Source organism: Neopsephotus bourkii, unplaced genomic scaffold (genome assembly GCF_033783945.1).
Source record: "Neopsephotus bourkii isolate Nb327-2 ecotype Australia unplaced genomic scaffold, CSIRO-AGI_Nbou_v1 NB_1493, whole genome shotgun sequence".
NCBI classification, from domain to species: domain Eukaryota; kingdom Metazoa; phylum Chordata; class Aves; order Psittaciformes; family Psittacidae; genus Neopsephotus; species Neopsephotus bourkii.
In genome coordinates this window covers 6,506,658-6,533,068 of record NW_026901969.1, presented here as the reverse complement: position 1 = coordinate 6,533,068, position 26,411 = coordinate 6,506,658, and the positions used below count along the sequence as shown (strand labels likewise).

At 38.8% G+C, this 26,411-nt stretch overlaps 1 protein-coding gene across 2 annotated transcripts in view; it reads right to left on the bottom strand.

Annotated features, from left to right (window-relative positions):
- Window positions 1-25,791, bottom strand: part of NAP1L1 (nucleosome assembly protein 1 like 1) — a 29,601-nt gene extending 3,810 nt beyond the window's left edge. The window contains exons 1-11 of one of the 2 annotated variants that reach the window (XM_061369406.1): window positions 25,667-25,791; window positions 11,702-11,736; window positions 10,935-11,023; window positions 8,275-8,377; window positions 4,986-5,127; window positions 4,449-4,529; window positions 4,086-4,211; window positions 3,525-3,596; window positions 2,724-2,863; window positions 927-1,072; window positions 822-841 (exon numbers count right to left, since the gene is read on the bottom strand). In XM_061369406.1, coding sequence (XP_061225390.1) covers window positions 822-841; window positions 927-1,072; window positions 2,724-2,863; window positions 3,525-3,596; window positions 4,086-4,211; window positions 4,449-4,529; window positions 4,986-5,127; window positions 8,275-8,377; window positions 10,935-11,023; window positions 11,702-11,718 — 936 coding nt within the window. In that variant the 5' untranslated portion in view covers window positions 11,719-11,736; window positions 25,667-25,791. Of the gene's footprint in view, window positions 1-821; window positions 842-926; window positions 1,073-2,723; window positions 2,864-3,524; window positions 3,597-4,085; window positions 4,215-4,448; window positions 4,530-4,985; window positions 5,128-8,274; window positions 8,378-10,934; window positions 11,024-11,701; window positions 11,737-25,666 lie in introns of both variants that reach the window. The other variant, XM_061369405.1, reaches the window with a different exon arrangement.
- Window positions 25,792-26,411: the final 620 nt, after the last annotated feature.

Sequence of the window (26,411 nt, the reverse complement as noted above, 5' to 3'; positions counted from 1 at the left end):
CCAGGTAAGCCTGTCTAATTAAAAAATTTACAAGTACTCCTGATTATTACAGTGCATCTCCTCCATGATTCCCGTTACACTGTGAAACACATGAACACCTAAAAGTGCTCTCTGATGCAATTCCAGGTTTTCACTCTTTCTGTTTACACACAAGTGTTCTGCTGTATCTGAGAAGTTACCTTCAACTCAAAAGGCTTCTTTTTAATTTAACATTACAAACATACAGCTTTTGGTGTCCATGTCACACAGAGTTTTAACAGCATGCTTCTGAAGGCTTTAACCAGATTTCTCACTCAATCTACATAATGTACTCAGCACTTTAAAGTGCTTTACAATAACACAGCTTATTGCTACAGGTTTCTCCTGGTGAGCACACAGAAGAGTGGGCTCTTAAGTTTTCTGTTCTTGCTTTATTACTTTCTCCAAGAGCTAATAGCTTGGGAAACTTTTAACAGCATAAAATACAAACTGGATACCTGCAGCCATTAGAGAAGTTCATCCAAATAATGCCCAAACAAACAGACCTACACCAGCCATTAGACCAAAGGCTAGTAACAAAGCTCCCAAGGTAGCTTACAGGAAGGGTAAGTTGAAGTTTACTAAGCTAAACTCTGTGATCCAACTCAACAAATACCCATTTTAATAAAGAAAACACAAATGCACACTATTCAGCACAAGTATTCTCAGTTAAATACAGAAAGTTAAACATGAAACTGTTTAATAAATATCCAAACAATTTCAAAAACATTTTGCACATAAAGGTACAAGTACTTTCACTGGTGTTTGCCCCCCACCTTCATATTTTAAATAAGCAAACTTACCAGGTCTCCACTTTCAGGAACTGCAGGAAAAAAAAGAGAAGAAACAAGTGAGTGAAGTACAAACTACATCTGAAGTTAATGCAGATAAATTAACATTCAGTTTACCTTCAGGAGGACTAAAGAAGTTGAAGAAAGAATCGTTGGAAACAGTTTTTGTCACTGTTCTAACTGTTCCACGACCCTTATGTTTCTGCTTCTTCTTAATGGTTTTTAAAGTAACATTTTTTCCTTTTTTCCAGTCTATTTGGCAACTGAAGAGGGAAGAAAAAAAAAAAGCAGCTGCAGCTCATTAGCATTCCACTTATTTATTCGGTGCTATCTTTTCATTACTTCATTCATCAAACCCAAGACTAACAGTTTCATTTTATGATTGAAGTGTTTTCATACAAAAGTTTCTCCTTCCCCACTCAATCTAGTAAATGCTATTTTCATTAGCTACCAAGTTCTGCCTAGTTTCCTATAGAAGATCACTCCATTTTTAGAGCTACATATCAATTATAAAGTAATGTTATATTTGGTCATACTAGTAATACGCCAAGGTTTACCATACCTACCATTGTAATCTGCAAGTCCTTAAAATAATGCATGAAACAGATGTGTAGTTTTGCATTGGTTTTAGCTGCCTGTTTGTTGGGGTTTTGCCACCTTGTTCTAGTTTGGTTTTTTGTTTGGTCATTTTTTGTTAACTCTATCCTGCTTACTTTATGCAAAATCATGCCCACAGACTCATCTCACAATCAAAAATAAATCTGGGGCCATGTAAATGAAGTCATCCATGACTGTCCTTATTTGTGCAAGCTCCTGATTAGATTCCTTTAAAGACTCAAAGGAAGTGAGTGAGCTGTTTTGGGATAAGAAAAAGCTGTCTTAGTTAAAAGACAAAACATGGACTAAGAGTAAGTCATTTTCACAGCAGCAGAGTTGTCATCTTACAGTGACCTCTGCCAGGATTTACACTTCAAAAAACTGTCCAAACTGAGGAAGACAAAACAGTTTGACCAAAGCTACTCAAACACTTAAGACTAAATCTCACAGGATATTTGCAGAAATATGTTACATTAAGTGACTGGGAAATGCAGTGGTAAATAGAAGTCAGTATCAGTAACTGCAGAATAATATACAGAAAAAAACACAACTGTGAGTATAAAGCTATAGACTCTAAAGTAGTTACTAACATTCAGAAGAGGAGTCAGAACATTCAAGACACATTAACAGGCTATATACAGAGACCTAATGAAGCCATAAGGCTAATTATATACAACTCTGCTTTCTGTCACCCTTCTGTTCACAAGAAAAGGGACATGTACAGAGAAAGACTATTTAGTGTAAGGAATAACAGCTAATTTGGAACAAAAGGCATCACTGAGAAAGGAGTATGACAGCTCTTTAAAATCACAAGGAAGCTGGAGCTAACAGGAGGTAACAGTTCTTCATTTCTCAAATGGATCAAATGAAGAGACTCAGAGGCAAACATTCAACACTTGTAAAACAAACTGGACAACCACAGTATGGAAAGAAGAACTGGAACAGACTTCCCAAAACACTGAGTGTCAAATACAAAAGAGATTAGAAGTGATCAAACAAATTTTGAAAAAAGCTAAAGGCCTATAAAGAGATAACACCTTCCAATCCAGCTCTAGCAACTGCCTATTTCTAAATAAATACTGATTAGATTTTTACTTATATACACATATAGTACATATGCATTATATAAAATATCTAATTTTATATACTGTATCAAAGCTACTGAAAAACACTGAAAAACTTAAGTCGAAGCCAGCTGTTTACAAGTTATTAGTTAATAGTCTCTTTCCAGCACCTTCCCAAACTGCAAGTCTACAGTTGGATAATGCTAAGGAAAAAAACTGCTATATAGCCTTAATGTTATTTCTTAGTACTTACCCTGTACAACCCATAATTTCTGGTCCATCAAAGGAGAAGGGATCAGAATCGTCTGGCTCTGACCTCATTCTGTATGTCTTTGTCAATATTTCATTTGTGAAGTAGTCATTTGGTTCAAAATGAAATTCTAATGTGAAACTCTTAAAAGGAATTGCAGAGCATTAACTTTAGCAACACATAGCTTTAATTTCTAAATACCTAAAATCTAAAACCAAAAATACACATGGAGGGAATATATCTACGTCCTCCAATACTGAAATAGTGCATATATGTAACTCGTTCTAGAATTTGCTGCCCATGTTGTACAATAAATCTTCAAATGTTTTCATTTACCATATTGATTTTGTGCTTACTTTTACTTATTAGTTCACATACTGCTTGCAGTAATGACACACGATCTAATGTACAGCTCTCTCAGTGCTAACCTATAGAGAGAACATCTAAATTTAAAATATTAAAACTTCTCAAGCTATCTGATTTCTGGCAAGGGAATTACATCCAATTATATGCAGCAGCTATACAGAAGGTACCTCAAGGTATCAACATTTAAAGGTGAAACTTAGTCATAAGATATTAAGGCCTAGTTATTAACTCATCAGAATTTGAAGGTTAAGTATAAATTCATTCATATGGTACTGCAAGACTAATACTAGTCTTTGTACTGTTCTTCAGAAGACAAGAAGCAGCTGCGTATTTCTCATGACTGCCATAAGAAAATTGGCTATCACAGACCATGCTACCAATATACAAATTAATCTTTAGATAACACAAAAGTAATCTTGTTTAATAGGTTAAACTGACCATAGGCTGTCCAACTTCTGAAAACTTCACTTTTATATCTTTTAAGTGTTTCAGGATAGGTTCATCGTGTTCCTGCAAAGAAAAACACAGGTTATTCAATTTTCATAATATTAAATTGTACTCAGATTTAAGACCCTGCAGAGATGAAAAGCCAGTTTTAGAACGAGTTTTACATTGCACAGGAACCCTGTTAAAGCACTGAAACAGTTTCATAAACTTGACCAGCAGATGGCAACAACGAGTGCATGGAAAAAATTTCACTGTAGTACACAACCTAAATCCGCACAAACACCAAATACAGATTTTATCTGTATCTAATAGACTTTTGATGCCCACAATCTTGTAAGTACAGAAGGTATATTAGTAAGGTAAAATAATTCAACAATTAACACAATAGGAAGGTATTTCGGAGTGCTCTGTGCTCTCAGTTGACATCCAAGTACTTGCTCTGTTTTTGCTCTCCTAAAGACACATCAAGTAATGTACTGTTGCTACTCCTTTCTTAAAAACACTTGGATTATATATTAACACAACTTCAAACAAGCCTGGACCGCCACCTACCTGAACCATATCACTTAGCAAGTCCACGTTCTTGAATACTGTCAGCCAGAACTCAGGAATTCCTTTAGGGTCTTCTTTTTCCTCATCTTTTTTTTCCTCTTCAAGCTTGGCTTTCTCTTTCATTTCCTCCTTGATAAAAATTTTAGTTTTTCTTAATTTTAAGAGAGTGACCAGAAGGTTCATTAACAGTTTTATGTTGATACAGAACAGATTAAGTGTCATGTGCATGCTTTAAGCAATCAAAGAATTACGATAATTACTATCAGTAATCATTATGCCCCCATTTTTAACTTTACTTACTGTATTAAATCTTATTTCATGCTAAAGGTTGAAATACTGACAAGAACAGGTTAAGATACTCACCGAAATTTCCTCTTCAGCATCTGCTTTCCATTCACATTCTTCCTCTGTAGGTTCATATATTGCATTGATGATTTCACTTCGCTGGAAGATAAAACAGTATGTTCAAATTTCCTAGTTACTGTAACCAATAATGTCCTAACCAATAAATTCCTAATCGTAAACTTATATAATTAGTAATACATTAATTATGTATCAAAACCTTTTCTTCCGGTCCTAGAAGACAACTCGGCAATTAAGGGCTTTTTAATGCAGTAAAACACCAAAGTTCCAGAAAGTTACCACATCACCTGGTATCTGCTCAATTAACACGATGAGACCTAGCATATTGAAGTGATTTTGGCAACCACAGAACAAACTGAACCTTTCTCCCCGTTAATCTTAGCTTGATAATTCACATGGATGGTAAAGCTGTATCAACTGGATTGCATGGGCACATACATGACCAAGGTAATTCAGAACATGAGTAAGCTTTCAGTTTATATTCCCCTGTGTTTTAGCCAGAGCTTTTAAGTACAAAACAGATTAACATTAAAATACCTTGTCAAATAAGGGCTGATAGAGAGCAGCATACTTTCTTTCCAGCTCATGAACTTCCTCATAGAACTTTGCTTCTATCTGTGCACACTGAACTTGAAGGTTCTTGAGAGCATTCACACGTCTTTTAACAACTTTAGGCAAGCTGAAAAATTCAGTGACAGAACAGTTACTATCACCTGCATTCTAGGCACATTCTGACCCCTCCTTACCCAGTCTCCTTGCAAATTAACCAACTTGCATCAAAACAGATTTGACACTCTATTTTAAGCTTTAGAAAGCTGTACAAATCAAAACTATGACCTAAAAATCAAAGCTATCACCCACTGAACCATGCAGATTGAAACTGTTAGCACAGGCTTTTAAACTGAGACTTAACCTCAGTTAGAACCAGAGTATCGCAAACACCTGGGTTTAATCATTGTCAGTCATGAGACAAACTTGTACAACAGAACTTCATACTAAAACGCAAGTTTTACATTATCAACAAACAGCATAGTAAATTCATGTGATTGAACATAATTAAAAAAGGTCTTATCATTAATTGGCTTGTATTATGAAAGACTGTTCAAGACAATCAAGCTGTTCTTTGCTAAAGAAGGTGATCTTCAAAATTCACTTTTTTATTTCACCAAGGCAAGCAGCTGGTACTACTGCCTTCTAACATATTAACTGTCACTCCCAAAGCAAGCCAGAACTGGTTTGCTAAATGAGCCACTGCATTATATACATGTAAAAGCAAAGCAGTTAAGGCAATCTTCATCATAAATACTTGTCAGCTACAACTCTTTAAGTACTAGTTTCACTTCAGCAAACTATGGTAACGTAGATCTACTGTTAGGACAAAGTTACATACATCAAGGCGACAACTGAGATTCATGGCCTAGATTGCTGACAGCCTCCCTTGCCTGGGAGGTGGAACAAATTGGTTCCTATATTTGTTTTATTTAAGCAGTTGTGCAGTATTGTTTAGAAGACAGCAGTGAACAACTGCTTTTAACTGTTAGGACCAGCTTCAGGTTAGAGGAAGTAACCAAGAACATATTAGTTTAAGTTACACACTGAGGGTTCATATTAATTACTAAAGCTCTTTCACATCTACCAGATAGAACAGGCACATCTTCCAATACCCTTGTTCAGTTTAAAATGCAGAACCCTTCCTCCTCAATACCTTTATAATCAACATGAATATACTGTTTCTGGTTGCTAAGATAATATGCATATAACCATTAAAACAAGATTTCCCTTAACCTTCTGGTTTGGGCAAAAATACCTCTGTTAAAACTAACTACCAAAATGCTTAAATTTAGACATATATGCTCACGAAGGGTTGATACCATTCTCATTACTCTGACATGTTTGAAGAAGTTAGTCAAGTTAATCACTTGCTGTAATTTTGTCTTCAAGTACAATATCAGATCCAACAGCAACTTAAGTAGAAAGTTCTGTCAGTTCAAGAAAAAGGTGCTAAAGAAGAAAATCAGTATGACCACACAGTTGAGTCATACAATGATCGCCCACTTAATGCCACATACATATATTTACACTATGAGTACTGGCCTTAACAATTACATATAAAGAACTATTAAATTCCTAAGAAGTATTGCCCCATATATTCAGAATGCTCAGTTCCAGCATGTCAGAGGAAAGATTTTAACCCCTTTACTAAAGAACCTACAGTCATTTGCATGTGTCAAAGCTACATTCCATGCCAACTAGTGCACCACTATTTGTACATCAATTACCTTTACAAACTGTACTTTTTTATAAAAAAGAAAGGCAGTTTCATGAACAGAGACAGCTCTTAAAGTAAACCCAAAATGGAGAAGCAGACCATGAAATCTGAACTGGATTTCACAAGTACAACAATGGCAAGTAAAAGCTGTTGCTCTAACTACAAGCCACTAGAAAAGGTTATCATCACACAAGAATACAACCTCCTGTGAGCAGCTGATGGAAATTCTGCTCTATTAAAGTATGTTTCATTAGAATTATTGTGGCCAGGCACAGGTGAAGAAGTTACTGGATAGCTGCCAAGCAATTAGCAAATTCTAAGCCTGAGCAGACAGATGTTCTCCTGGAACCTGTTTAGTTTCCTACCAGCTTATGCATCTAGTTCCTTAATAGCTCACATAACTGGCATTTAGGATCCCAGATTGATGCTGACTTCTGTGCCATCTCAGTGTCTAGACTCTGTAGATGACTAAACTAAAAATAATACTTGGGAAGACATTTAAGAGCCACCTGTAAAGCCTGGTTAAGTAAGCACGCATACATTGAGAAAGTGCAGACTCAAGTTACACACATTTTCCAGTTCTTTTCATACTGCAAGCTAGGTAAGTGTTCAGTACAGTGGCAAAGTGCAATGCTTTTGTGTTAAAAAATGCACTACTGTACATGGAATTGATGAAGAAATGGTACAGTATGTCAGAGAGCAGCTGACTAGAAGAACACCATGTAAATCAATGTTACCACTTCTGTTCACTTCTTAGGTCAAGGATCTGAAAAGTTAGCAGATATTAACTACAATCAGAAAAAAAAAAAAAAAAAGAAAAATACTGTGTATAGAAAGCCTGTAGTGTACAGTATCTGGGCAAGAGAATGTGGATACCCTTTGACCCCATGCTCTTACTTGGGCCAGTATTTATTAAGAAAGACTGTTAGTTAAATGGGCTTTTCATCCACACTATCATCTATCACAGAAAAATGGTATTAGTAGGAGTAGCAGCAACAGCAAGGCCTGTTATTCAGTTAACGTCAATAACAATGTAGGACTATCACAGCAACACAGTTGTATGGTTTATAATTCCTGCGGATGTTGTGAGATGTTCACACACAATCAGAAACCACATGAGAACCAAAAAATTCTATCTGTTAATGAAGACCAAGTAAGGAGATCACATGATGTACTGCTAACAACATTCCTAATTTCATTAGCTAATGGTTACAGTCTAACAAAAAAAATTACTATATTAGAGACAGCAGGTCCCCAGGTATTTTTCTGTACTTAACTGATTTTTCATGATTAAGGCAAAGCTACAAAAGACATTCCAAGTAGCAGCAAAATATCTTTTAATAGTGTGCCATATCGTAACTGCAGAAGACAAGGTCAGCCATTGTAAATATTAACATTCTTTGGTTCATAAAACCCCAAATAAAAAAGCCATAATTCCACAGACAGACTGTACACATTTTCGTGCTGAGCAGCACAGTTTAATGACTGAACAGACAATACTGTTCAGAAAGCAGAAGAACTGTTTGTATCACTACTCAAACTGAACAAATACTGTACCTTTCGATATAGCCTGTAGATGTGCCTACTAGACCATCAAGTCTTTCCTGAAGGGCGGCAAGAATCTGAGGATTTTGCATCATCTGTACAGTCAACTGCCGAGCTAAATAAGAAAGAAATGACATTAAGTGCATCTTTTAGACTGATCTTGAAAGAAAAGATATTTAAATACTACAAAACAGCAGCACATTTACTATATATATACTTGTAAAAAGAAAATAGGCAAAGTAGTATTTCAAACACCTTTCCATTTGAGAAGCATAGATCAAATCCATCATATTCTGCACACTGAAACAGCACCTGGATTAAAATAGCCACTACTCAGCAAGATGAGTTTTTTGTTGGGGTTTTTTTTTTTTGTTACAAGGGAAGGTTTCTCGATGCCTCTGAAGGCATCAGTTTTGCCTTGATGGCTTTTACTTTAAGAAGGGAATAAAAACTGGAATAGTGATTTTCATTCCATTTTAGGTAAATGGAAAGAAACAAGACTATTTCAGACTTAGATTTATAAATCCATGTTTGCCTAATTTTTTATGCAAAAGAATAAATTATTCATTAGTCTGACACATTACTGACTACTAAGTCCCTGAAGTCTACCTTCTTCACCATTTTTAGAAAGCACTTTGTCCAAATGGGAAACCTGTTTCAAACAATGAAAAACACACGGATTCCTGGCCTAAGATTCCATTATCCATATTAACATCAACCCTTCTGCTCAAAATTTGTGCCTCAATCTGCAGAAATGAATTTCACAACTCCGTATTTTTAATACTCATTAAAAACGGATTTAATGCTAAATAATAACTGATCTAAGAATTTATGGTCAGTTCTTCTCATGCTGTTTTGCCTTCCTCCCTCTATCCCCAACATCTACAGATAGGCAGACAAGCATTCTGCATTCCTTATAAGATACTAGGTTTATACAGCATTCTTCTGACACATTCAAATTAAAGTGAAGGTTCTGAATCCTTCTTGATGCATAAAGCTTTTAGAAATAACATACGATTTTCTATTTCTATGCCCTTCACTACACTAACCACATGTGAATATTCTCTTCCACTTTTATGTCCTAGCACCGAAATTCCATGCTGAAAAGTTGTGTCAAGTGACCTCCAAAAGAGCAGTCCTGTTTCTCCAGAATGATTGCAATCAGTTTATTATTACCGTATATAGCTGTAATTATTTATTAAAAAGGTACTACCTCACATTGGTCAATACCACTCCTCTTGTCAAGGTATCTAATTTTCTCTGGTCTTATTATTCATAAGTCTTCCCTATACACTTGAAAACCTACCCAGTTGTGCCATTTGGGTCTGTTTCCAGGTATTATTTATTACCAAATCAGTATACAAATCATACATGGTATCCCTGTGCGAACAGCCATATCTCCTCAAACTGAGATCCAAACACATTCTGTTTTGCAAGTTCATGGATTTCTGAATACTACTTCTTCAAAGAGCTTTCTATTTAAAGTATGACTACTTAGTGCCCAGAGGACTTTTGACATACCTGACCAGAATTATCTAGGTTAAAAAAAAAAAAAGGTAAATCAGTATAACCTAAGGAAAAATTGTGCATGAAGGATACACTAGTGAACTAGACAAGCAAGAATTACAGATGCAAAAACTGCTTAGCACTGTGCCAAGTTTCCCTGCTACTGAAACATGTTTCCCATTTGCAAAATTCAATTTCCCTCCAAGATTCCTATACTATAATTTCTCCTCATATCCCATTACAATAGCTGGAAATAATCACTAGAAAACCCCACATTATTCACCTCTAGGTTCCTTTGCAACAGCTGAATACCTGCCATTTAATTACTGTAAGCTGTTCTTCAGCTGACCAATGTGTTCCCCAGAATTTTGCAATCCAATTTTGGAAAGACTTCTTTAAAGAGATATAACAAAGCCTCTAACATCACCTTGAGCAAAATTATCATACTTTTCCTTAGTGTTGTTATTCTGTTCAAGCAATCACATTATGGGGCACTACTGGCAGTCCAAATCCAAATCATTTCATTGCAAAGATTATTAGTTATTTCTCTTTTGGCTGTTTGCTCCTCAAAATTCTGTGTGTGCTCCCAGTCATTAACTACAAAGCATGAATAAGACCATTCAGACAGACAAAAGCATTCTGATACATGTTCAGGTATTTTTGCAGGGTAGTGGGGTGAGAGAGAATAAAAATTTATTGATTTTATTAATTTTAAGAGTAACACTAAGCATGACTTTTCTTCTGTTCACAGTCAATTCAGCAGCAAATTACTGAACAACTGATCAAAAAAGAAGAGCAGTACACACATATATACAGAACTGATTTTTTTCTACCCAAAGCTTCATCATTTTCAGTTTTTAAATGATGTTAGCTTTGAAAGAATTTACTCACATACCCATCATAATCCTTTCTTTTCCAATTATACCCCCTTACAGGTATCCAGTGCTGCCTGAACTGGCACTAACCATGACTAAAATGAGTGATTGCAGATAACTAACGAAAATCACACAACTGGAAAACAAAAAGAAAAATCTCACTTCAAAATTTAAATACAGTTGTGCATCACTGGTTATATTTTACCATTTCCTACCATTTTAAGTAGTAAAATCCTTCCAACGCATTCATCAGAAAGCATGTATGCAACTGCTTACAATTTTCAAAGTCACCTTTGCTATTGGCGTCTTCACCAGTTTCTTCTTCTTCTACTTCTTCAACATCTTCCATATCCTGCTGATCAAGTTCAGACTGTTCTTTGCTATTAGGAATATTCAGGAACAGATCAAGTTAATTTTATAAAATACTATCATGTGCTTAAAGAGCTCAAATTAGAGATCACATGGGTAGAAGCAAACTGTTGCATCAATTTTGATCTATGACAATCTAGAAGTCTAAATAGCCAAAGCCAAATTTGTCTTCATAGATTCAAGTTTTACATCAGCAATCTCAGAACTGTTTAAAGAGCTAGCAGCTTGCCAGAATTTTGAAGAATCCTTTTTACAAAAGAATTCATTCAGCTCCTGATTATATCAATAAGTAAACGCCTTTTTATGCTCTATACATCCTCTTTGTTAAGATGTGCAGGCCTTGAGAACTGAGGGTAGGTTTACCTAAACTATACTTTGAATGCCATAAAATGAGCTAAGTACAGAAAAAATCTACATACAGTGAAACAATAATAATGAGCAGTAATAACATGGTTTTCCCCTCCAGAATTCCAACTAACATAGTATATTGACTGGTGTCTTGTTTTGATTTACTTAGAATTAATATCCCAAACCCAACTTAAAAATTCCGCACATTATAAACCTCACATCTTACCACAGTGTGAAGATCATTACCTAGACTCTGTCTATCAACTATCTGGAAATCACAGCCATCTGAAGTACAGCAAAGTACATAGTAAGAGCCAGAGTAACCTACAGATTTTACTTACTTGTCTATGTCTGCCATTCTCCTAGATTACAAACCCTAGAGGAGATTAAAAAAAAAGAAAGAACAGAAGCATCAGACTTCACTTACAAGGTCTACAGGCAACTGCCATAATCCTAAAAAAGAAAAAAAACAGAAACAAACACAAACGATGTCAGCTTTAAAAAACAGGATAAATACATATTATAATCTGAAGACTGGCTTATCTCCTATACGCTCTGAGCCCTCACTTTAAAGCACACAAAAATACTGAAAAACTTTTCTGGTTTAGAATCAGTAGATCCACTCATATAAATCTAAGTACCAGCAAAATTCCATGTTGCAATTCTTATCATAGGACTGCACTAGTACCACAGATTGAAAAGTAGTCTTGTTTGAGTATAAAATCAAAATATAACCCAAGAAAGACTGAAGCAAAAGGGGTGCCAGAACCATGTTGGTAACTGTTTACTCCAGCATGTAACTGCAGACAGAGGATACATATAGCTAAACCAGTTTATTTTAATACTAAAGAAGACTTTTGTGGCTTTACTTTTAATCTCAACTTCACAAACATAATCCAGGAGGTTCCTCAGAATATCGAGAATAATAAGAAAGTTTAAGTAAAGAACTGATGTCGGGTGTCAAGCTATTTAACAAGACTAATTTCCATGTCCTGAATGATCAGAATTTCCATAGGTATCTCAGTATCATCATAAACACATTCCAGACACAATAATGAAAAGTATGTTGAGACTACTGCAAACCTTGCATACTACTAAGCAGCTATGTTCACACAAATGTATTACAAGATGAAAAACATCTTCCACCAGCAAAACCATACTTCAGTCTATTCTCCAAAGAGACGTTTTGGGTAGCTTCAAATCGGAGACAATAATATGCACAAGAAAACATTGTCCTATTAATGCTGTCTTAGGTCTAATAGTTCAAGGTAAAACAAGTACCAAGAATAATCCAATGGCCCAGGAAGCATAGAAACGACTGCTTTAAGTCCCCATTTTAGCTGCTGCCCAGTAGGCTAAACAGATTTAATTCAGGAAGTTTAACTCCTTATAATGCATGCCAATGAGAATTTTAGTCGGTGTTGCCCCAGTAAGATCAGTGCATTAACACTCATGAAGGGACATGTTAGAATATAAACTTCAGAATTTAACACCAACATTCTATGTATAAAATAGAATATAATAACAACACATTACCCTGGTGCTATATCTACTTCCCAACAACTACATGGGAAGGAAGTATGATGTCTTTATTTAGAACCACAGCTTTACAGTGCCAATGAAGTATTTAGGAGACTGCACATAAACAGAAAAGTTCAATTCCCCAGTATGCAGGAAAATTAAGAGAACCAACTAGTGGTCAATTTATTTCAGAAAAATACAGTATTTCTTATCTAATAGAATGGCAGCACTCCTGTAAACAGAAGGACATCTAATAATTCAGTAAAAAATTGAGGAGGTCCAGTAATATTTTTTACTCATTTTAAGTTTCACAAAATTCAGATCATGTTTGCCTATATAGGGACTTAAGGTTTACACAGAGATGCAAGCTTCTATACAGCAATTCCAAAGAGTGTCCTTTGGATGCAATTCTCAAAAGACAGCGTAGACTAAAGACCTACAGAAACTGAAAACACAGTTAAATTAAAATTACAATTAAAACTCTTAACTTAGATACCACTATTTCTTGAGTGACACAGCATTATTTCTGATATGCAAAAGTTCTTATCCATGCAAAATACACAATCTTTTCCTTACACATTCCGTTTTAACTTGCTCTTCATATAGGCCCTTTTCAACTGACAGTATCACTGTACAAACGAGCACATGATGCACAGCTCACCTGTCTTTCATCGTCATGGAATCATCAGAGATTGGTAAGAGTTGGAAAGGACCTTAAGATCATCTAGCTCCCCTGCCATGGGCAAGGACACCTGACCCTCAACCATGTTCACACATTTTAATGCAAATGTGACAGTGATCACATTCAATAACTATTATTGTTCCTTGCAGAGACCAGCATTTCCCCTCTCCATTCTCCCCAGCAAATACAGCTTTCACTTTCCATAAAGCTAGAGGCAGTTCTTTCAAAAGTGTGACCAGTGACAACACAAACCCCACAGTCATACCAAGCCAGTGGCTAGTTGAAACAGCAGCTGGAGCACCTTAGATACATATTTCCTGAAAAAGACTGACTCCTAACAGTTCATTTAAACTTTTTTTTCTAAATAAGGTTATGAAATGGGCTATGACCAAGTTACGCCTAGAAATTTAAAAGCAATATTCAGCCCATCTCCAACACTTGCCATTAACAGATGCGTATTAAAAAAAGTAATGACATGGCAAGAATTCCCCCAGAAACACTTTTAGCTGTCACTCACATTCAGGAAAAACACGCTGGCTCAGGAAGCGCAGGTATTTGACAACATCGTAATAATTTTTTATTCCATAAAGTAGTCCTCAGCTTCCCTGAAAGCATGCAGGTAAGCTGGTGTTATCACCCAAGGACCGAAGCACTAAAATCCTATTTCTGAGTTGCAACATTTAGCATTAGCAACATAACCAAGTCAGATTTTTCTACACTGGGCAGCAGTGTGGCAGAGAAATGCTCACCAGCAGTCTTTGTGCTCTTGAATTCCTCAGTGGGCCCTCATTTTCACCATTCTGAACAACTACCTGTCATCAGCAACGTTCATCCTTTCACTGTTTTCCCCCCTCTTTTCCAGATGACTTATGACCATACTGAAGGCATTCATCTCATTGCAGCACCCTGTGGGAGTCCAGCACCTGCCCCACTTTCTCCTCACTGCAAAGGGCAGATGCTCACCCTCTGCTTCCTGCCTTTTAAATGAACCATGAAAACACTATGTTTCCCAACTATGGCCCAGTTTATTCAATGTCTTTGAATAATATTCTCCAAAGATATTTTTTTTTTTTAATTAAAACAGACTTATCAAGCAACTGTCAACTTCAGAACCTCCCTCTGGTGTATTCCTATCTGCTTCATCCCATTTCTCTTGCTCTCCTTGCATTACTTTTTCATGTTTGATCCTTTAATCTTGTCTCTACATTTTACGCAACTCAGTATCAGAACGTTTGCAGTTGGAAAAGTTATTCTGCAAACTGAGGAGATACTACTGTCTGTCATGACACTGTCATCTGCCAACTCTAGACAACAGTTCTCGCATGAGGAGGATACAAGGCGTTATGCCAACCAAACTATGTTGGCAGACACTTAAACTAATCTGTGCAACCCACTATCATGGATATGTAGTTGCATCACATTTAATTTATTGTCACGTACTTAAACAACCATAAGCTTCGCTGCAAACACAGTGCAACTGGTGAAAAAGAAACAACCCTGTAGACATAAGAGCACCGAGAAAATACACTCCTTAAGAACAAACAGCCTCCATCCACGATTTTTGCACAATGCCTGATACAAGGTGCCAGTCTAATATCCAGAGCTTTGGATACAGTATGTACCATAATCAGCAATACAGCAGGATTTATTTTGCAGTATCTCCTCAAAACCAAGTATTTGTAGTACTCTGCTTTGCACAAGAAAGATGTAGCCAGTTTGTTTCAGAGGTGAATTTAGCATTGGGAACAGCAGCTGCACTTTGGCATGTGAACAGCAAGAAGCATTTACTGCCTTCACTCCTTGAAGCAGTTCCTTGGATATACCAGCTCACTAGTTATCAATGCATGATCACAACAGACCTGGCTACAGATGGTGTTTTACTGCGAGCCTCAGTGTCTGATTGCTCTAGGCTGAGATACTACTTAGAATCTATGCCTTCTGACTGAAAGAACAGGCTTATGAGTGCCGATAAAAGGTAGCCCCCTCCCTGCTGAAAAGCCAGCAGAAAAATAAGCTCCTTATTCTTAAAATATTTTCTTCTCCTGTTACTTAAAACAGCTACAACCAGCAGGCACTGCATTATGGTCAAATACAGAGATACCCGGAAGCCTCACTTATAATGATTTGTTGTACTCTGTAAGAACAGGCAGAGGAAAAAAACGGTTGCCTTTGCAGAGGTATAAAGAGTACATAGGAAGTTCGTGCTACAAAAAGGAATCAAAGCCACGGAAAAGCAGGCTACACAGCAACTTTTCCAGAGGCTAAAGTTTAAAACCTCTTTCATACAGGTAGCTTAAGCTTGATCACAAGCCTGCCTGCCATCACAAGAAATGTGTTCTTTTTCAAAACAAAAAGGTTAGGAGACTGTTAATCTAGCACAAGCTTAGCCACAATTGATATTGGCATAACTCCCTAAAAACTTAAATTTTACCAGAACAGTATGAAAATTTGCCATCATCATGTTCAAAGGACAGTTCACCTCCCTAATCTGTCATGGTTTTTAAGAAATGTAGTTCAATAACATGCAGAAACTAATAATGTTATTGCCTTAAGTTACCCATCAGTAAGCTTCCAGTTTTCAGGGGCTATTGTTTCTTCACTAAGTAATTTTGCTTAAGTGAAGACAGAAACACAAATTGTAAAACTTCAGCCCTCCCCAGTCTTTCCTTTACCCACAGAGAAACCAGTCAGAGTTTGCACAGCAGCACTATCTGTGTTACAGGCTACAAAACAATCACTGGTGAGAGGCCTGTTCTTTTTGAAGATCAGCTCCAAGTGTTCCAAGTAATCATGGCAGTATTAGATTACCCTGACATCTGCCCAGCCTCAGGAAGACAGGTCAGAGAGGTGAATCAAGAATCAGCTGAGGCAGCAAGACATTTCTGAGACAGCCTTTCTCCAGCAAAACAACAGTTTTTGCACAAGCCCTAAGGCTGGAAAGCCGCCAACAAATATCAGCTGTTCAGCATCACTGTAGATACCACAAAGGGTGTCCATTCCCTCCCTTTCGGGAAACACCCTTTCCCCTTCTCTAGAGGAACTGCTCACACAATTAACTTGCAATAGCATGTAGAAGAGATTTCTCAAGTAGTTCAAGGGACAGAAATGGGCTTTGTAAGGGTATCTGACCCAAACTACAGGCAAACCTTTCTTGCATGCATCTTTAAAAAAAAAAAAAAAAAAGGAAGAAAAAATCTGCCCTCTTGCCCAAACTAATTCCCTCAGTAGTCAATAACTCAGAGCACTGCAAGTAAGTCAGCCTGTTCACAGGCATACATGTATCAGCCTCTCTCTGTCTCTGGCAAGCCTTGTGCAACTGAAAGCAATATATTAACAGAAGATGCCCAAAACAAGTGGACCCTATATGGTATTAATAAGCTGCAACATAGGATAGTAAGCTAAGTGGACTAAATAAGATGTCAGTGAGAGAAGTCCAGCTACAGGACAGCTAGTTGTATAAAAAAAAATTATCAGGATTAAGTCCTATAAACTATTTGCAACGCAAGCAGAAACCAAAAGTGCCAGACAAATTACATCATACCACCCAAGTTCAACTCTCACTACAGACTGGGAAACTCAAGAGTAACATATTCAGTGGAAGCAACTTCAAACTGATGTTCTTGCCTAGCATTCCACAGGGGCAACTTGTGACATTTTTCTTTATATAATAAACCTCAAAAGAAAAAAAGATAAAATAAACAGTCACGTAAAGATCCATCAAAAGACAATCTCTGCCTGTAGATGTTCAAAATAACTGGGCTAGTTTGCTTGAAACCGCTAAGAGAGGTTTGTAGCTTTAAAGATCTCAGATGCTCTCCATAGAGCAGTTTCATTTCAGAACTGGCTGAATTGTTTAAAAAGTGTACAGTACATGGCATAGAGTTACACACTTCAAATTTTTTGGCAACAAGACCTAAAATACCCATCTCAATCATTTCACAACTGGTAGAAGCAGCTATGGTACCAACCAGTGGATAGGAAAACTGTTACATGTGAAAGGATCATACAGAGTTCAGCAGTAACTAGGAAAGCAGTTATCTCCTCTTCAAAAAGAAGCAACCAAATAATGTATCAGATTTTAAAACACCATTTCAAAAAGGAATCAAGCAGAAGACCAAGTGTTTTGTTTTACTTGCATGAACAAAATCATGAAACATCTATTATCATTAGTATGGAAATTAGTCATGAAACAAAGGGCTATTGCACCTATCTCCAACACAGGCAGACAGACAATGCATTACAAACAGATTTTATCATTTATATTAAGGGAAAAAAAAAGTCTTCTTAAAAAGCTGAAGGTCAGCAAAAAATATCCCCAAAACAGTCTCTAAGCGAGCAGGGTACTCCTATGCTATCACATCAAGATACCCATTTATTTTATGAAAGACATTATCAGCGGCTGCACTCTCCGGAGACAATTTCCTTTTATTAGCACCTCAAAGTTCTTTTATTAACAAAAGACTTCCATTATTGTAGGAGAGCAAAAATTGACAAAATTAATTCCAGTTTTCAATTTCAGAGTAGATAATTAAGATTGTCCGAACACAAGCACAGAAAACAAGAGTCTGACATAATAAAGACTATCAAGGTCTGATAAAGAGACTAAGGAACTAACGGTCAATGGAAGTAAAGAATCCAGGTTCCTCAACACAGTTACAAGGTGCCATTGGACCCTTGCAGTAATTCAAACCCCTCTGTTTCATTGCAATTTATTGCGCAAGCATCAACTCATCCAGAAGACAACCAACAGCAGATATGCTAACTGGCACAAGGATATATGGGAATTTTTAGCAGAAGCTCAAGTAAGGTCATCTAAACCAAGCAGAGAAGGGTAAGAAATTCAGACGAGTAGTGGCACTTCAGAAAACACTGAGAATTTTTACCAACATGGAAGTGCTGAACTGTCCAAGACGGGAAGAACCCGCACCACCACAGGGGAGAAATGCCTTCTTCATTAAGGGAACACACAGTTTAGCTGACTGGAGCATCATCTGGTAGAGAAAGTCAATGTAACTGGCAAATGCTGCTGAAAAAAGCTTATCATGGTTCTTCCTTAACTATGCATAGCCCCTTCCTTTCATCAACAATGTCTGAACAGCTGGGAAGTTTAAAAAGAAAAGTGCTAGGTGTTTCTTTGTACAGGGCTGGACCTGTACAGGGCAGAGTAAAAAGCAGAGGCCACCACAGGCAAGTAGCTTTTATAACAACTCATGAATGGAGCTAGGCAAGTTTGAAGTTACTTTACAGTATAACATCTTATCTTGTGATAACAAAATTGAGAATCTGGCTGTAGAGAATAAAAATACTAAATCATGATAATGCTGAGCCAAGTAACAAAACAAAACTCTCTCCTCTTCAAGTGGTATTTTTTGCTTTTCCTAATTACTCCTGAGGTAAAGGCACCAAAATCAACCATTTGCCAATACAACAGTGCTTGCAGGCCTCTGCAAAATACATGTTATAGCATGAAAACACAGATTTTTTCACATTTTAACTTTGAAGTGCTCTACAACTTGCATGGGAACACCAGTCACATGATGGGAAAAAATGCAAGGCAAAACAGAGTTGTTATGATACATATATATACACACACATAACTCAGTTACTAGTAACTGCAGGGCTTGGTTTCATTCATGTGGAAACACTTCTTAGAGCTTTCCCCTTAACTTGTTTTTAAGTCAGGCAATGAAGATTCAGTCCATGAATGCTAAACTCCGCTATTTTTGTAACATTTTTATTGAATTGCAAGTAGTGCCTGTTGACTTGTGCAGCAAAGAAGTCTCCATAAGTAAAATGACTACAGAACTATAATTTAAAATCTAGACTGAATTGTATCTGCATGTTTGTCTCTGCTACTGATCTGAGCTCTCCGATCATGTTCTAAAAACAGGGTAATTAACACACAATGTGGCCTTTCTTCTGGATGCCAAGATTCTGTAGCATAAAACCTACCAATTTCTATTTAGAACAACCTTTCATTATTAGATAAGTAATACAGAAGCTTAAATTCAAATCTGAAAAATCTAAACAAGAATTACTAAAAAAAAAAAGCCAACCCAAGCTAATCAGTACAGCTTGTTGCAGTTTCTATCACTGATAATGGGAGCACAGCAGCCATCCTGAAGGGCCAAAATAAGAATCTTCATGCAAAAAAAGATATTTAAAACTTTGTAAGATAGTATTTCTCTTTGCAGTTCATGTTGGCACAGGTATTCAGTTTGTTAAAAAGTGTTCAAGTAATACAAAAATAGTGTTCTAACAAAGTACTCCAGGTAGCACAGTGCATTTTAACAGTTTAAAAGATCACCTTGTTCATGCCACAGTATTAAATGAAGGAGAGTATCAGTTAACTACTGAAATTGCCACATAATCAAATACAACCATATTGACAGTTATACTACCTGCAAGACTCACACTGCAGCATTAAAGTTTTCATACAATTTGACTAAAGACATCTAGACGTCCTTATCTGAAAAGGAAGTTAAAGAAAGCCACTAAAAAATGTGTACAGATTTCAGCTGCATGTTTTTGCTGCAACATCTGATAAATGCAATACTATAAATTCATTTGTGCCCCAAGAAGCCACTGAAATTCCTAAAATATATTTAGCAACTTCTTTGTTAGATCCAGCTCAATATTTTTTTCCATGGAAACAAAGGTATTATTAAGCTGCAAACCTTAAACATCCAGATTTCAACTAACAATCTAACAGTCACTACATAAAGAACACAACAACCTGACACCTTGTAGAGTCTGTCAGGGGTGAGATGGCACAATTGCTAGGAAGACCAAACAGAAACATATGCACATATGCATGCTTATGGTTTTCAGTAACTCGCTTTCAGATGAACACAGGTGCAGAGTTTTAAAAGCATTTGTAAACATATACTACACCTGTAGAGAAGAACATACAAAAACAAAATTGAGCTTTACTTCAAACTGATCTTCATAAACATTTCTTTTTCCAGTTCCGATCAATCATGCTTTTGGCACCAGCAGAAGCACACAATACCTCTGTGACTGTGAAGGTGATGAGAGACTCAAGAGGCCATATCATGAAGATCCCATCAGTTAAAAATTAGCAATCTCATTTCTGATGATGTCACTTGCACACATAAGGAACAGAATAAAGCACTTAATACCAGCTCATACTTAACCATCGAAAGTCAAGACGAGCAACATCCAAAACTGGAGTATCACAGAGTTAAGAACTGCTTAAAAAGGTGACCCAAATGAGGCAAAATAGTACTAAAATCTAAAGTAACATATATTAAAAGAAGCAACTAAAGCTAAAAGGCAAAAAAATCGCTGTGTAAAGACACAGATACAACTGCATGCAGTCCACTGAAGACTGCTACTGAACATGCATAAGTAATCAAGACCTGAAATGAATGTGGTGACTAAAATGCACGATGCAAAACATGATCATTCTGTACTTCAGTAAAATATCCTTAATGGAAATACTGTATTCACTGATGCACACTGCAGAAGAGAGGAAACAGATCAACTCAGGGCCTAGCAACATGAATACTTGAGGAACAGGAGCAGTTTAAATCTGAGATTAATAGTATTTGAGAGGTGAACAATGAGAAGTAGCAAAAAAATACTCAAGTTAAAAGGAAGTTCAAGAAGAACCGATTAAAAATTAGGTTGCATGTAAACAACTGTTTAATTTCATGTCCCCTTCCATGCTCCCCCTCCCTCCAGCCTAACCTTCCAATGCTTAAGACAGGTTTTTAACTAGAGCCAGAACTAGACTCTAGTTAAAAGGCCAGGAAACTTCATCACAGGCAAGTCATCCTACAAAAAAGTGAAAACCGCCCCTCCTTCCTTTGAAACATCTCATATGAAACAACATATCTAGATATAGCAGTGTTCAAGGCCAGGTTGGACAGAGCCTTGGGTGACATGATTTAGTGGGAATTGTCCCTCCTCATGGCACTAGATGATCTTAAGGTCCTTTCAAACCCTAACTATTCTATGATTCTATGATAAAGTAGTGGACTGAACTATTCTTACCACAGATGGTCAGAAAAGCCAACAATATTTATAATTCTAACCTGGGTCTTCAAAGCCTGGGTGTTTGGTCCATTCTAGATGTTAGGTACCTGCTTAGTCAAATCTCTTAAGCAGAATTTCTAACATTTAAAAATTAGAATAATTCTACCATCTCTAAGACTAATTGGTTGCAATTTAGGTGGGAGTGGTGGTACGTTTTTAAAGAATAAATGTCAAATCAGCAACTGAACACTTCACAGCTGCAGGTAGACCCAGAAACTGAAGTCTTCTAAAAAGCTGCTTTCACCTTTTGATAAAAACTACTAAGGATCAACTGGTAGTATTTTATTCTGAAGTCTGCAAAGACCAGCTAAAACTGCTGATGTTCAACTGCCTACTCATTAGCACAAGTTAAGCTTTAAACTGAGACACTGCTAAAGTATGTCTGTGCAAATGTACATTTAAGCATACATCCAGCCCCCAACAGCATCTGTTATTTTCCAATACTAAAATCTTAACAGCTCTGCATCTAAGAAGGATCTCCAGGCTAATGTCTGACAGTAGTTGAGATGCAGACTGTGTTTTGGTCATACACAAATTCATTTAAAACATTAATCTTTAGGGAGAACATAAATTATTTCAAACCTTACATTATGTATATTTTAAAACTAAGTATGAAGTAACAAAACTAAATTTGCAAAGTCTTTTTTTTTTTTTAAATGCAAGAGAAGTTTTAGTCTACAGTTTTCCTGAAAAGATCAAAGTTATCACTAGATAAGTGAGATTCATCATGAAGATTTTTTCTTTGCATTAATACTACTGAGTGCAGGAAGTCCTCAGAAGCTTCATGTATTGCTTCTAAGTAGCTTAATTTTTCAGAAGGTCATCACATGAATCCCCAGGCAACTTCTGTGATGCCTTCCAGGCAGGTCTGGTTTTCTAGACAAATTATGACATTATAACACCAGACCTACTCTCCAGATCAACTATGTTAGGTGATGAGGAACTTCACTAACCTCAGAGCTGATTGAGAATCAGCTAGATTGAATTAACTTTAATTATAATCACTTTTGAGCTCAAAAGAATTTACAAATTAAAATTGACCCATAAGCACTAAAACCATCATCGCAACCGTTTCTTAGATTAAACACTACTTGTACAATTCAATTCTGCTCTATTATTTACTAGCGGCTTTCCTAGTAAGGTAGATGGAATGCAGTCACCCAGAGCAGAAGCTAACTTGGAAAACCCCCCAAATTTAGTAAAATGCAACTGGTATTAAAATCTTATTTCTGTCTGTGAAGTACTACCTTTTGTACCACATAAATACCAAAGCACTATCAACTCATGGAAAAACCCAGAGCTGAAGTCCCACTGAATGTGTATACAAATGCAGAAAATCAAGCAGGCATTGAAAGAACACCTGCATCTCCATTCTCTGCTATCTGTCCAATTCCTAAAGCAGCCCAAAGAAATAAGAAACAGACATTCAGTTTGAGATACAGCACATTTACAGCTGCATCACAAGAACCTGAAGACAAACTGGATTACAACCATATTAACAAAAAAGTGTAGATACCACAGATATTATCACTACACCCCCTGGTCTACTAGAACAAACTGGCTTTCACCAAAGGATTTAATCAAAAATTCATAGCAGACGATATTTGTCTTACTTCCCCTGAGATTTCTCACTACTGAAATTCAAATCCTGAAGTTATTTTATTCCCCAGAGAAATACAACTTCTGCCCCAATAAGCTGAGTTCTACATGTTACAATTACTTCAACTTCTAGAAGCTAAGTGAATAAACAGATTTATAGCAATGCAACAATATAGTAAGCCTTGAAGATTTGGAGTTCTGTATTAAAGTACATGGCCTCAGCCTGGAAGACCCAGGTCTCACTTAGGGTTGTGAAAATTCTGTTAAACTTTAAGACAGCTAACAACTTCATAACATACATGCCCACAGTAACTTGCTTTCGGTTTCAGTTGTACACACATGTTGATTACCAATTATGAAAGCAGCAAAGTTAAAAAAAAAACCAAAAAACAAAAAACAGACCAACCATTTCCAGGGTGCTCAGAAAGCAGACCACCATAACAAGTTCTCTGCCTGTTCCCAAGAACAGTTTCTGAGTGAAGTCAGGGCTAGGTGAAACACAAGACCGGCTGTACACAGTGCTGCAGCAGATCCAACACTCTGGGCACTTCCTGTGCAGTCCCAACACTCACTTCCTAGTCCTGTGAATATCAGGGAAGGACCAGGGGCTCTAAAAAACACCAGACCTACCACCTGTGCACAAGACTTTCATTCTACAACCCTCTGTCCTCAGAAATCAGAACACATGATATGCAAGGTCTGCCAGAAAATACAGAAAAAATGGAGAAGAGTTTGCTAATATATGTATCTTGCAGGAGTAAGTGGGTCACACAAGTTTAAGTTTGGGTATTGATGACCTACTCTAAGCACTTGTATCAATGTTTCAGGTACCTGAAGCTTGAGCGGCCTAAACTTCTGCCTGGTACATAAGCACCTAAGCCACTCGTATTTCAGTGTATGCAGATTTCAAACTCTGTTTTGCCATAAGAATTCTAGATAATTTCTGGATTTACAAGAGACCAGAAGCCACTCACCTTACTCCAATTCAAGCACAGTGCTTTTATCATTCTTTGAGGAGCTTACCACTGGAAAATGGGCACAGCAGGATGACCACAAGCATTTCTGTCAGGAACTACCTACTAAAGCCTTAGGCTTTAGCTCTCCACTCAAATTTTATTTCATGATTGAAAATAACCAGGAACTATTCTCCTGCCTTGTCAGTGTAATGTCCACCACCAGACATCAAAATACCAATAGAAAGGGGGAGGAAAGTATTTGTCATACCTTGAACACCCAATGCCTGCTTCTCTTACCTTCCTCAAAGGAGTTAAAGCATGAAATCTAAGTGTATTGCTTCCAATAAGAGGACATGCATAAAACTGAAGTGTGCTTGGTGTTAAAATTCTAGAAGATGATAACATATTAATACCATAGCACAGTCACTTGTAGAAAGGTTTGTGTCCCCTTCTGCAAGCAAATGTGTAAAGCTTTTGTATTAAATATTGAAAGCCTTGTAAAATTGGCAGTGTAGGTCCCCTACACATCCAGGACAGAGTATACTGAATATGTTTTATACGTAGACAGATCTATGTGAATGCTAAATGTAAGCCAGTCATAGTTACTAGATCTGCCAGGTAGTTTCTCAGCCTTTCTTGGTGACAGTCATCATGCACCTCTTGCATTTGCAACCGTGGACAACGGGCACATCTACAACCATCTACAACGGCGGAAAGTAAATGCCTTATTTCGGGTGACACCAGCTGGCAGGCATCCGAAGAAGAGGCTCGTCGAACCCCAGAAAAACGCTCGTTCCTGAAGCAGGAAGCACGAGTTGCCTGTTCCCTGCCTGAATCTCTGGGTCCCCCTGCCAGCAGCAGCACAGCACAGCACGCCCCGGCCGCGGCTGCCCGCACGGGAGCGCGAATAAGGCGCGGGAGCCAACACAAGGCCACAGCGCACTGCCATCCCCCCCCACCTCTCCGCCATGTGCGCATCCACCGTCACCCCAAAACACCTCCCGCGTCCCTGCCCGCCGAGGGACGGACACACGCAGACACGCACCCGCTTCTCCCTGTGCCACTTTCCGGCCTCGCTGCCCACCCCCTCCGCGGCAACGCCGGTCCCGCTCCGGCCCCACGTGTTGCCGCGCTGACCCTGCCCCCCACACACACTTCCCAGGGCCGGCCCGAGCCGCGCGGCCCGTTCCGGCACCTCCGCTGGGCGCGGCGGGGAGACCCGCGAGAGGGTGGGAGGGCGCGGCAGGCAGCGCACACCGACGAGGGGCCGGGCGAGCCCCCGCGCTGCCACCCCCCGGGCCGCCGGGGAGAAGCTCTGGGCGACTCGGGCACCGCCGCCCGCGGGGCCGCGCTAGGCCAGGCCGGCACCCGCGGCCTCCCCGAGCGGGAGCAGGGTCCAGCCACCCGCCCTCGCCACCCTCACCGCGCGCGCACACCCCCCGGTGCCCGGTGCGGCCGCGGCCCCGCGGCGGGGCCCCGCCCGATACCTGCGCGGGCCGGGTCTGGCGGTGACTCAGGAGCGAGGAGGAGGCGCCCGCGCGGCTGGCGGTAAAAAGACCCGAGCTCCCGCCGCTCGCGCTCATATAGAATTAACGTCACCACGCAAACCCCCTCCCCCTCCCCCGCGCGCCACGGGTCTCCTGGCAACGCGCGAGCGAGCGCGTTTTCCCCTCCCTCTCCCCCTCACACCGCCCTCCCGCCACGCCTCGGGCGCGCGCGGCCGCCGTTGGCCGGGGCCGGTTTGGGCCCTAACCGTCACCGCGTGCCCGCCGCCGCTGCCGGGCCGGGCGGGACGTGTGTCCTCGCACGTACCCGCCGTGCACCCTAGCGGAGCGGGCGGCCGCGCCGGTCCCCTGGCCTGCCTGGCACCCGCCCGCCCGGCCCGCGCTGATCGGAGGCACCCATGTGTGCTGCCCCTCATGGTGGGCCACGGCATAGCCCTCTAAAAGCACAGTGCTGCCCCGGCCGCCCAGTGCTGCTGTAAACCTCAACTGGGAGGGTTTCTGAAGGGGCCTGAGCAAAAATAGAAGTTATTCAAACGGATAAACCCCATTAACACAGGCTACCACAAAACCACAGTCGGCACTACTTACCTTAAACGACCAGGCTGAAAACCATGGTGGTTCAAACGCTGTCTCATGAGTTTCGATGGTTCCTGCCTCAGCCAGGATGGACAGCCCGAGGCAGCAACAACTTCAGCCCTTCCATTTTAACCTGCTGTGCTTGCCTGCC